This window comes from Nuphar pumila, unplaced genomic scaffold (assembly GCF_984573655.1).
Source record: "Nuphar pumila unplaced genomic scaffold, dmNupPumi1.hap1.1 HAP1_SCAFFOLD_962, whole genome shotgun sequence".
Lineage (NCBI taxonomy): Eukaryota > Viridiplantae > Streptophyta > Magnoliopsida > Nymphaeales > Nymphaeaceae > Nuphar > Nuphar pumila.
In genome coordinates this window covers 28,222-40,200 of record NW_028323549.1, presented here as the reverse complement: position 1 = coordinate 40,200, position 11,979 = coordinate 28,222, and the positions used below count along the sequence as shown (strand labels likewise).

The 11,979-nt window shown below is 51.8% G+C and overlaps 1 protein-coding gene and 1 pseudogene across 1 annotated transcript; both read right to left on the bottom strand.

The window, feature by feature from the left end:
- Window positions 1-1,322: 1,322 nt before the first annotated feature.
- Window positions 1,323-3,452, bottom strand: LOC149809625 (UDP-arabinopyranose mutase 1 pseudogene; annotated as a pseudogene).
- Window positions 3,453-8,837: 5,385 nt separating this feature from the next.
- On the bottom strand, window positions 8,838-11,257 carry LOC149809624 (aspartate aminotransferase, mitochondrial-like). The gene is made up of 5 exons (XM_089994736.1): window positions 11,090-11,257; window positions 10,918-11,006; window positions 10,313-10,622; window positions 9,581-10,002; window positions 8,838-9,114 (listed from the first exon to the last, which is right to left on the bottom strand). The coding sequence occupies exons 1-5, from the start codon at window positions 11,255-11,257 to the stop codon at window positions 8,838-8,840; spliced, it is 1,266 nt and encodes a 421-aa protein (XP_089850862.1).
- Window positions 11,258-11,979: the final 722 nt, after the last annotated feature.

Sequence of the window (11,979 nt, the reverse complement as noted above, 5' to 3'; positions counted from 1 at the left end):
GGCAACTTCAAGTACGAACGGGAGTCCAAGGAAGGTTGATACATTCCTGTCGTGCGTAGCCCTCAGTCTGTCAATCTGTGTGCTTGTCCAGGGACGTATTTGTTGAGTTGTATGCTGAGTCATGTAGTTGGCTATCTGCAGCTAGTTTCTCTATGGACTCGTGATCTAGCAGCAACATCTCAGTATGTGTGTTTGCCTCAATCTGGCTTCAGTCATAAGGACTTGCACTAGTCAGATGTAAGTGAAGATCATTGTTTTCTATCAGTATTTGCATGCAGGCGGCAACAATTAGGCCTTCCGGATCATATAGCTTTGCTCCCGACAAGCGCAGCCGATGCGGAACGTGCCACAACCGAAATGGCGCGGGGAGCAGCACGGCGTGCAAAAACAATGCAACACAAGACTAGACACGACATCCTACGCCAGGACATCTTCGCTGGCGTCCAGAAGCTCAAACGTCTGGGCGGAAGTACTGCCAGGCCTGCGCATGGAAGTGCATCTAGCGTTTCTGCAAAGGCTGCTAAGCTGGCAAAGCGGCGGTCATAATCATTCGAAAGACTGGAATGCTTGGAATACTGGCTGGGCTGCCCTAGTCACCTGTAATTGTGGCTTAGATGTACCGATCTGCCTTTTATAACTTTTTCACACCTACCGGTATCACACGTGGACATGCAGCATGCAGCCATTGACCAACCAAAACTATTCACATTAGGCACTCAAAGTATTACTGTCACTCCTCTTACAGATACGCCAGCCAAGAGAGTGCACGACAGCCAGAGCTGATCTCGCGCCGTTCAAAGGTGACCGAACTTGATAACAATGTTATCAAGTGCACTTCTCTTCACTGGTGAGGGCAGAAGCAATCTCACTGAAAGCTTGCTGGATGCCACAAGTTTCTCGCTTGGAACGAGCTACTTTGTGTGCTTTGTGTGGAAGAATCCTGGGAAGCCGCGGCATATTTATTTGCCATCGTTACAATTGGTCTGAATCCGATGGTGGAACCTGTGAACACAGCTACAAGACATGCCGCCACACATGTGCCGGACTTGTCCACCTGTCCGACAACCATGCAAGGTTCTACCATGCAGAGGTTCTGTACCGCAAGCTTCTATGCCACAGCGATTGGTAACAGGCGCCACACATGCCATAAACCGTGGAAACGCCAAGTCAGGGCATGCCGTTAAATGCATCAGCCCTCATTCTGAGCGCAAAGTTCACATATGATTGTGGACTTTGCAGTCAGCAGTCATGGACATGCAGGGCCCATTGTTGCCACAGCACCTAAAAACCTGTGTTTGTGGACGTCGAACCCCGCATGCTCATCACACAAACTCAGGGTTGATCTGCTTCCAAGCAGCGATCCACGCCAGCATGCCGTCTGCAAGCTTGACAAAATAGGGGTCGATGTGGGCAAGCCCAGTGCGCACGAGCCCCGCAAGCTCGATCATGCACTTGATTGTTGTGTCAGACTCCTTGCTCAATGTCACACGCTGGAAGAAAGGAATGATCTCCTCCTGCAACGCATTCCAACACATCAGCACACAAGAGCTCGCATGAACTCGCGCACCAACTCAATGTGGGCTTTGCCTGTAAACTAGAGGCCACAGTGGTTAAAAACACCGCTCACTGAGTTGCCGGAAGTTGATTGCTCTCATGCAAGCTTCCAAATGTGAGCACCCACCCATGCATTTGGAAAGAGTTCCACCTACCAGCTCAATGACAAGCAATAGGCATTTTCCCCCATGTAGGAGCCTGAAAACCGCCGAGTGGCCCTTGACTGACCCCTTATAAGTATACGAACATTCTTTGGATGTTATGCAATGACCATCCACTGCTGGCCATGTTCGGGAGCTGCAAGAGAGCAAGCGTGCCCTTGGTGGTTTGACGCCCGACAACACAAGGCTTACATACACCGCGTCGCCAGATGAAGAACAATAACCCCCACATCCAGCCTCACCACTTTCTCCAAAGTTTCTTGGCCACCCTACGTGAACTCTCAGCTTGTGCACATTATTTGCAAGACACATGAGGGAGTGGTTCCAACAATATGTTGTATGTTGTGGGACAAGTAAATTGCCCGTGGCAATATTTGGAGTGCATATATGGCACGCTGTGCATTAAACTTTGCCTTGCTGACATTGAGCTGCCTCGATTCTTCCACAACATGACACATGCATCGAAATTGATGAATGTGCGTTGAGCATGACGCAGCACTTGACCAGCTTCTCCAGAACTTCTTGACCACAATACATTACCTCTCAGCTTGTGCACAATAGCTGCGAGACACATGGGGCACAGCAAGGAGGAGTGATTACAACCAATATGTTGTACGTCGTGGGAACCATGCACTGCCCCCGTAACAATACGTAGATTCGTGTGGCACGATGTGCATTGCAATTTGCCGTGCAGACATTGACCTGCCTCGATTCTTTCACAACATGACACATGCATCGCAATTGACGAAAGTGCGCTGACCACAACCGCGGCACTTGTCTATATCGGTAGACAACCTACATCGGCCGCTGAAAGCCCTTTGAAATCTCCACTGCATACCTTCCAAAATTTACCATCACCCGCGGTGACCATCGTGCAGCTCCAAAACAAGGCTGAAAGCACACCTGCCAGAAGATACCCTTGTACTCCTTCTTCAAGTTGGTGAACGGGTTGCTGGCCTTGCTGTGCCAGATGTATGGAAGTCCAGTCTTAACACCAAGGCCAAGATGGTCGCAGATGACCTTTGTGCACCAGCCTGCCCACATGTCATCGTAGCGTCCAATTGGTTGACCCTCACCCATCAGACCAAAGTACATGGCAGGTCCAATGAGCTCACGGTCAAAGGCCAAGTTCATACCGCACATGGGGAACAGCGTGTTCTTGGGAATAGTCTGCACCATGTCAACGTAGCGTGTATTCCGTTCGAGGGGCTTGACCATCTGGGTGGGTGCGTCGTAGTCGGGAATGTTGAGCCAAAGACCATGAGAGACCGCTGTTGGCACGCCCTCACGAAGGGAGAACGGGTAGCCCCGCACGAAATCCGAACCTTTTGCGAAAGGGTCATAGAGAGTATTGAAGAAGTAGGGAGTGGCTGGGGAAAGCAGATTCTCGATGTGCTGCTGCAGTGCGTTGATGTCCTCGCCAGAGGGGTTCTTTGCCACAAAGCAGTCATCATCGATGGTGAAGATATATTTTTTGCGCGACACCATGAAACCGAAGCACCGGCATGCAGAGTCTTTGAAAGAGATAGCCCAAGCTTTGTCACCCAGCATCTTCTCGATGTCGTTGCGGTTGTAGAACTCGACGTCGAATCCCTTGGGTGTTTCAACCTTGCGGGTAGGGTCGCCATCCTGGATCACAATCAAGTGGTACGGCTGGAAGAAAGGCCGCCACATCTCCAAGAAATCGAGATTTCTAATTGTGGGGATGACAATATCCAGCTGATCTGCGAGCGACATGATGAACTTGCTTTTGGCGCAGGGTGCAAGTCAACAGATGGACAGCAGGGTCAACCTCTTCGGTGCTCTGGTTGCCTAGCTACATTCACACCAGGCGCAGATACAGCATATATGTGCGCTACATTTGCTCCTTTTCGTGCGCTTACCTTTGGTTCCTGGTGTAGACAAGAAGCCACAGGCTTCCCACAGCGCACTCTCCACATGCACCCCGCTTGCACAGTCAAGATAGCTCATTTCTGAGATAGTTTGTGCACGCTTGCAGAATAACAACGTTTTTTGAGGTACAACACTTAGCCACTCTCCCACGCGGGTGTAAGCGTCGGATATGACACGTTATGTGGGCCACCTGCGGTCGAAAACATTTAGTGCACATGCACAGCTGATGGCGGCAGTGGCGTGACACCATTTCGAGGCGACTGGCACCATACATAGGCGACTGTCCTTTCTATCTTCTTTAAGCTTCTCTTTCATTTACTGTGTTTGGATGTGGTGAATGGGTTGATATGGCACTCCAATCAATTTTGCTCGAAGGTCGCGGGTTGCATTACCAAGGCGCTCTGACGCCTCACACAAGCAACACACTTCTGTGAACCTCAATAATCTTAACGTAAGTTTCCATTCGCAATTCGCACTTCTCTTTTTAAACACGAGGGCACCGACACGACGGAACAGGAACAGGCGCCAGGGTTCGTTAGTATGCCGACAGCAACTCCTCTCTCCTGACGAATCCAATGCCCGAAACGAGAAAAATGTGAACAGTACAGTTTACAGGTGCGACCATTCACCTTTCCATTTACACAATGAATGGCCACCATGTTACGTGGTATCCATCACATGCAAAAGCGACACTCTGCACGCGAGGGATTGTCTCGCTGGGCAAACTTGGCACACAAATGCGATAATTATAGGACCTTTTTCGGGGATCCATGCGGCTGCTGACTGCGTACGCGTCGGACGCAAGACACGCTGATGATGTGGTGGCCCATTCGTGCAAAGCGCCAGGCAGAACAAGCGATCTCATGTGTGTTGAGCAGGTTGCGCCAGTCGTCGTTGGCCGGAAGTACGCGAGGCGCTGTACTGGTGCAGCTGCTTCGAATAGAAAATGGGGCGTACTCGGCATTGCTGTCTGGCAACACCCTGTCGCAAGATTCTACCCCAGGACAATACGTGAATTCAGGGGCGGCGAAACTGAGTTCAGACAGGTCAGATAAGCCTGCAAATGATGCAGATTCCATGCGTCACACAACAAATCTAGTGGCCGGGGTGACGCGGTGGCGACGGCAGCTTGACTTTGTGATCTCCAACCTTGCAGGGCGGGCATCCATGGAGCTAGAGCCAGCAGTGCGCCAGGTGCGTTACCGTTTGCAGCATTCCCCTTCTCATGGGTGCAACTAGCGACATTGTGCTGGACTGTTTCAGGTCATGCAGGAAAACGAGGCGCGCTGCGTTGCAAGCTCTGGTCACTACCCTGGAGCCATATGCCAAGGCCATTTGGAGAAGTGCTGAACCATATAGATTCCAATTTGAATCACCGTGGGTGCTAATCTTTGGAACGGGTGTCAAAATGCAAACCTGAATGTAGATGTCTGGCACGAGAATCACTGGACTAGCAACTGGTGCGCGTGGCCGAAGCGTCCATGAGTACGGCTTGATATCCGATTGGTTAATTTATTCGTTGAACATCCTGAAGTATGTCACAGCACAAACAGTGATAAAGTCACTGACTCCTGGCAAAAACTTCTGGCAAAAATGGAGGACATGTGTGACCATACCGGTCGACATGCTGTCGTGTCTGTTGTTGCGACAGTAAACAAAAGGGTGTGGAATCTGCAGATCCTGCGACTGGGCATTTACGAAATTCTGCACACAGTCATCACGCCCTGGGCGATTCATGAGCATGTGGAGCTGGCAAAAGTGTGCGTGCGTCAGGAGATAGGGGGATTTGTCAACGCCATTCTTCGCAATGCTCTCCGCCAGCGAGAAGCAAATTCTCTCCTCCTTCCTCTGATTCCTGCACCGCCCAGCCAACCAGAGGGTCGCAAGCACGTCTCCCTCCAATTCGTGCTGCACGCCGGGCAATGACAGTCAGTCTCTGCCGTAACAACTCCACTCCAGCATCGCTAGGCTGCGCCAACGGGCTCCCAATCTGTCAAATTGTGCTCACGCAAACCTAATTTATGCTGGAATAGCTGGAATATCCTGATTTGGCGTCCCCACGGCTGACAACACATCGGGGGTGCATTGTACAACTTGCCCTTTGCTGTGCGATTGTACTCATGTTGCGTTGCCCGCAATGAAGGAAAGCAAGGTTTGGTTCCAGCCTGGCTGTGCGGTTGTGCGTGAAGGTGATAGTCTACCACCATCCTTGTGCACTGCGCAGTATAGCAAGTTGCAAGTTGACCACGCCAAATTCTGTTGCCTGCTCACTAGACTGCAACGTGTGTCCATGCACCTGGCTATGCGTCTGTGTCAAGGTAGGGTATACCGGCACTTGATCGGTTCGATGCGCATGAGTCATCGGCATGACGCAAGCAACACGGTTCCACCAAAAGGCACATCTTCACACGAAACTCTCCAATTTCCACCACTCAGCGCATTGTGGCCGATCAAAGCATCCAGGCGTACAGGCGTGACGGGGATGTGCAAGTGCAGGCAATTACGAGACAGGGCCCGCAGCATTGCGATTGCCACCAGTCACCCGACATGGATGGTTGCTCGGTGGCTCAAGCAATATGGGCAGGAAGCCACTGTACAGTTGCTGACACGCAACAACGAGCGGCCTGTGTACGGCATCCGCGTCAACACTGCCAAGACTGACGTGGCATCGCTGTGTGCTCGCCTCGAATCGACTGAAGCTGTTGTGGAGCCATCCCCCTACTTGCCGCAAGAATTTCTCCGGTGCGTGCTTGCAAACGCATGGGGGACACAGAAAGGGCGAGGCAACGCTACCAATGAAGCAAATCACAATATGTTGCAATCATATGGCCTGATGGCTGAAGGCAAGAGATGGTGAGCCTCCCAGTGCATGCCATTGGCAGGGGTGAAGAGGAGCGCCTGTTCGGTAAGCCACTGACGACACAGAAATCAAAATCACATCTGGTCAGTGCCGAGATCTACTTGGTCACACTTTGATGTATCAGTGAAATTGTACCGATGTAGGTATACAGTTAAAGTGTACATTCAGCGGTGCTCTGTGTCACTCCAGAAACTCCTGGTTTCTCGGATGCATTTCGAGAAATCTCCTTCTTCAAAGGTTGCACATGAGCTGCATTTACCTCTGATCTGTTATTCCCACAGCGCCTGTAATGTAGCCTCCACATGCACTGCAACACGGCTTCTACAGATATATGGGTGCTTGCAGCCACACCCTGATTTGTCAGCAGTGACGACACATCGCCTGCAGAATGTGTCCTGAGATATCCTGCAATGCATCGTATTGGGGTCTGCGTCTGCAGGGTGTCTCAAGGCATGCAAGCCATCCTAATGTCCGGAGTAATGCAAGAAGGGCTCTGTGCTGTCCAAGACGAAGGCGCAGGCCTAGTGGTAGCTATGCTGGACCCGCAACCCGGTGACTCGCTCTTGGATGCATGTGCTGCACCCGGTGGCAAGACGCTGTATTGTGCAGCACGGATGAAAGGGGCAGAGAACCCAGGCACATCCATTGTGGCGATGGATGTGAACCCTGCTCGCCTTGGGCTGGTGTCAAAAGCTGCCGAGCTTGCGGGTCTGCACAGTATTATCACCACCGTGGCAGGGGACCTCTGTGCTGCATCAACCCCACGGTATGTTCATCTACGAGCAGAGTCTGGGCTGTTTTCTTGTGTAAAACTGTTCATACTTCGCCGTTTGTCCTTCGCTGTTTGCACTTCGCTGGTGGCGCAAACTGTGCATACACCTGACCACACCCGCACCCTTCCAGCTTCTCCATGGGCTCTGCAGTGCAAAAGGAAAACGAAAACCTGATAGTGGTGTGTGGCCCATGTGCCGGTGTTGTTGGAGAGGACCTCACTGTCTACCAAGTGTTGATGGTAATAAGCCCCTGCACACTGGAGTAGCCGGCATGCCTGTAAATGTGTGTGGTTAGCATTGGACTACTATACATGGGCGCTTTGCGGGGTCAATCGGTGTGAAGTCCTTGAAGTGCAAAACTATTGAATCCTAGTGCCTTGCTGGTCCCTGTGAGATTAGTTTAGTTCATCGGCACATGTGCTGTAGCCGTGGAGCACATGGTTTGGCACCAGCCCAAGCACTCGGTCATTGACCTGGACTGCATGCTTCATTCTAACAAGGCCCAGGGTTCTTTATGCCCAGCGTGATTCTTTATTCTAGTTGCCTCCACAACTTCCAACCACCTTCTTTCGCGTTGACACTGTCGAGAGTACCCACACCCAGGATGCATTGGTGATGTGCAGAGGCTTTGTGGTACCTATCAGCACGGCTGACGTTGTGACTGCAGAGGAGACATTTTGGCAACGACATGCGGTGCAAGGCGAGGCAGAGGCTGCGCACACGCCTGATGTGCAACACCAGCTGTTTGCCAAGGTGCTACTGGATGCCCCTTGCTCTGGACTAGGCGTCCTCTGCAAGCGTGCTGACATGCGGTGGCGACGAACGCCGGAAGACCTGGTTGAGCTGGTTGCATTACAGGTGTGCTGCCTATTGCAAATATTTTTAGGCGTGATATCCCCTTTGTCCTTGGCTTCGCTTTCAATGGAAGTTGCATGCACCGCAAAGGTTTTCGCAGTTGTGTTCACAATGTGATCATGGCGCTCATGTACCCAAGTGCTGTGCAGAGACGCCTGCTGCTAGCTGCCGCTCCGTGCGTGAAGCCAGGAGGACTGCTGGTGTACTCCACGTGCTCAATCGAACCCTGTGAGAACGCGGAACAGGTTCAGTACTTTTTAGATGCCTGCCCGGAATTTGAGCTGGAGAGGCCCCAGTCCGGAAACATCAACCCGCAGCTGCTGTCTGATGAAGGTTTTCTTGCCACCGTTCCGTTCCGGGACGGCATTGACGGAGCTTTTGCGGCTTGTTTGCGGAAACGTCATGCATAGGAACCAGATGCCAATCATCGTATGCAACCCGCTCGCGCTATCGGCTGATATGTTGTAAATCACAAAGAAGGTTGAGCACCTCGCATTTCCAGCTCATTTAGACACAGGTTGACACAGGGGAGCCAAGAACAAATGGCAATTTCGCCCGAGTGCTAACACATGAAAGACAGGAATCAAGGTCGGGCATCGGAGATAGGTCGTGTTGCCAAAATTGAGCATTGCCCGAATCCCGGGAAACAGGTTTCCGGGGAAATGTGAATTACAACAGCAGCTTCCGTTACTCACAAGTGCCGCATGCCACACTAACACTACAGGGATACGCTGAACAAGCCTATTTTGAAGTTACTGCATGAATGGCGGCAGCGAGGCGACCGACGTTCTTGGTGTTGACTCCCGCCATCGAGATACGGCCATTGCGGGTCATGTAGATGCTGTGCTTGGCAGATAGCTCGTCGACCATGTCTCCGGTCATGCCAGAGAAGCAGAACATCCCAATTTGGTCAGTGACGTGGTTCCAGGTGAGCTTAGAGCCTGACGCCTCCAAAGTGCTGCGAAGCATCTTCCTCATGCTGATGATGCGGTCGGCCATGGTCTTGACCTCAGTGTACCTACACAAGCGAGCACAGAGCTCAGATTTCGCCAAAATGCCACTTCACCCTGTATGCAGTGGCAAAGTCCCAGGCGTGCTTCGTGTTGTCTAGACAATTACCTTCAAATGTAACATCCTCGCCACCAGGGCCAGCCATTTAAATGTGGGTACCCAAATTGTAGATTGCAGCTCCTTGGTAACTCTCTGCCGTGGCACTTCTCAGCCTTCCCAGGAGCAACTGTCAGAAAGCTCCACAAAATGCAGATGGATGCTAATGTGCATCAAGCCACTAGCAACAGATGCATTGAAAGCAATGCGTCGTCCTTGCATCATCCTCAAGAAACTCACACGTCTTCCAAAGCCATACACGACTTCTTCGAAAACCCCAACGTAGTACCCTTAAAATCCATATCCAACCAAAAGAGATGACACTAGGCAAGATTCTCATGCTGCAACTCGACGTTGGTGGGACACGAGGGGCGCACCAGAGGGCCTTGAGTTCAGGGTCTGTCAGAATCTCACTGACCAGGTAGGCGCCATGGCACGGAGGATTGCTGTACATCGCTCGGGAGATACCCTGGATCTGAGACTTGACCGCCGTTGCCTCTGTGGGGCTGTCACACACGATGGAGAACGCGCCAATGCGCTGACCATACATGCCCATGTTCTTGGCATATGACTGGGACAGCGCCATCGGGAGGCCCTGGTCCAAGAAGAGCTGAATAGCTTGGCGATCCTTCTCGCAGTCGCCTGAGGCAAAGCCCTGGTAGGCCATATCAAAGAAGGAGAAATGGCTCTTCTCCCTCACCACGTCGGCGATGGCTTTCCACTCCTCGAGAGTGGGGTCGACGCCCGTGGGGTTGTGCGCACATGCATGCAACAGAATCACAGAGCCAGAGGGAGCTTTCTGCAATGACCGACCATCTGGAATCAAGTACAGCTCATGGCGGGGAGATAGGAAGAAGCTTGGTTGAGCTGCCATTCTGTTACAGATAGAGGACAGCGAATAAATCAGAGCAGCAGCATGATCTGAGACATGATCAACAGTCATCTCTACCGCACATTGTGCAGATGGCATCGCTTTGCCAGAAGAGTATGGTTGTTGCTTTGGACCACAAGTTTATGCACCAAGGGCGCAGTCTCTCAAGAGGCAAGGCAAACGAGGCTGTGTGAGCTTCTACAAGGGCATGTTTGACTGGTGCGACCAGTTAGCGTACCTTGAGATCCTCGAGCATGCCATTCAGGTCCAGTCCACGGGTTTCTGGCTTGTAGTATCTGAACTCAGCCTTGTCGACACCTGCGTCTCTCCAGATGTTGTGATGGTTTGACCAGGTTGGCTTGGGGATGAGAACTTTTGCCTTTGGCATGAAGCGCTTTTGGAACTCAGCCATCAGGCGGCAAGCTCCTGTCCCGGACAATGATTGCACAGCTGCAACCTGGTTGTTCTTCAGCACATCCGCATTGTCACCATACGCAAGCTTCATGGTCTCGTCAATGAATGGCTTGTACCCCGCCATAGGGAGGTACCTGCGAGTAACACCTGAATTATTGCCTCCGAATTTTGTGAAACAACTGCCCTGGAGGAAACGATGGTTTCAGAATCTGGCATGCGGCAACTTGGTCCCGCTAAACCCTGAACCTGCTTTTGTTGGCGACAACAACTTAGTTCAATTGCGCACAGCAAGAGATTGACAAGTTTCACAAACAAGAGAAGCGAGGGCTTTGGTGGTGGATAACCAGTCATGCCCCGTGCAGTCAAATCAAGTGCACAACTGCTGCTGACCAAAGCGGCAAATCAACCAACAGCCACCCTGGAACGCACTCCATGAACTTGCTATCTGTCACGCGCTTCTCCGCTTCACGCACGCACTTCAGCACTACAGGCTTGCCATCATCGTCACGATAAGCGCCCTGCAGTTACAGATACGGTGGTTGGTGATGCGAGCAAAGGAGATCACGGGGTCATTGGTTAGGGGTTGGTTATTTCCACGCACCACCCCCAAATTCATTTTCTCAGGGTTCTTGTCCATGAGGAAGTTCTCCGTAACTCCGAGGATAGGGTCTTTGGGATACAGGTCGACATGAGAGAAAAGGCCCAGGCTACGACACGATGTGTGCAGGCTGCGGCTTGAGCCCACGATTCGAGTGAAAACGGCCTCCATCTTGCAGGACGACGATGAGAAGGAAATGAAATGCGTCAGAAAGAGCAGCCATTGGCCATATGTGCTGCTTATAGACTGCCTTCGTGCTTCGTAAGGTCGTGATTGCCTGGAGTGTCACACCTGGATCAACGCGGTGAATAGGGCAATCTAGAGAACCCTGTGAAAGTCTGAGAAGAAACACGAGGACATGATGCAGGGATTTCGGTCGGGACGAGGTGATGCCAGATAGCGGTGGCAAACACACAGATACGTCATGCGCCTGACTATACTCGACATTTTGAGGTTACACGTTGCCTATACGCCGTTCCTGGGTGGCAGGCCAGGAACGCATTGGCTATATCGTGTCGCATCAGCACATGCGTATGGTCAAAGATGGATAGACGAAGTCTGATGGCAGCAGCTGGTTTCGGGCTCGTGGCTTGGGGAGTGTACCTCATGTACGACATGCAGAAACTGAAACAATCCGCTGCCTTTCGGCGCAAGTTTCAAGACAAGGAGGACGACGATACTCCGTGGCAACCATCAGAGTGACATGAAGACGTTGAACTAGGCGTCCACTCTTGCACCTCCTTAGCTTCTGGAATGTGAAGTGGATTTCGACATTGCGGAGCACATGTATGTCTCCGACGTTCTGCACTAGGTACATCTTGCCGCTTGTTCGCTGCATCACTTGTTCACAAAGTTGCATTCGCAAGTTACTTCCGGTAAGGTGTTTGCGAAGC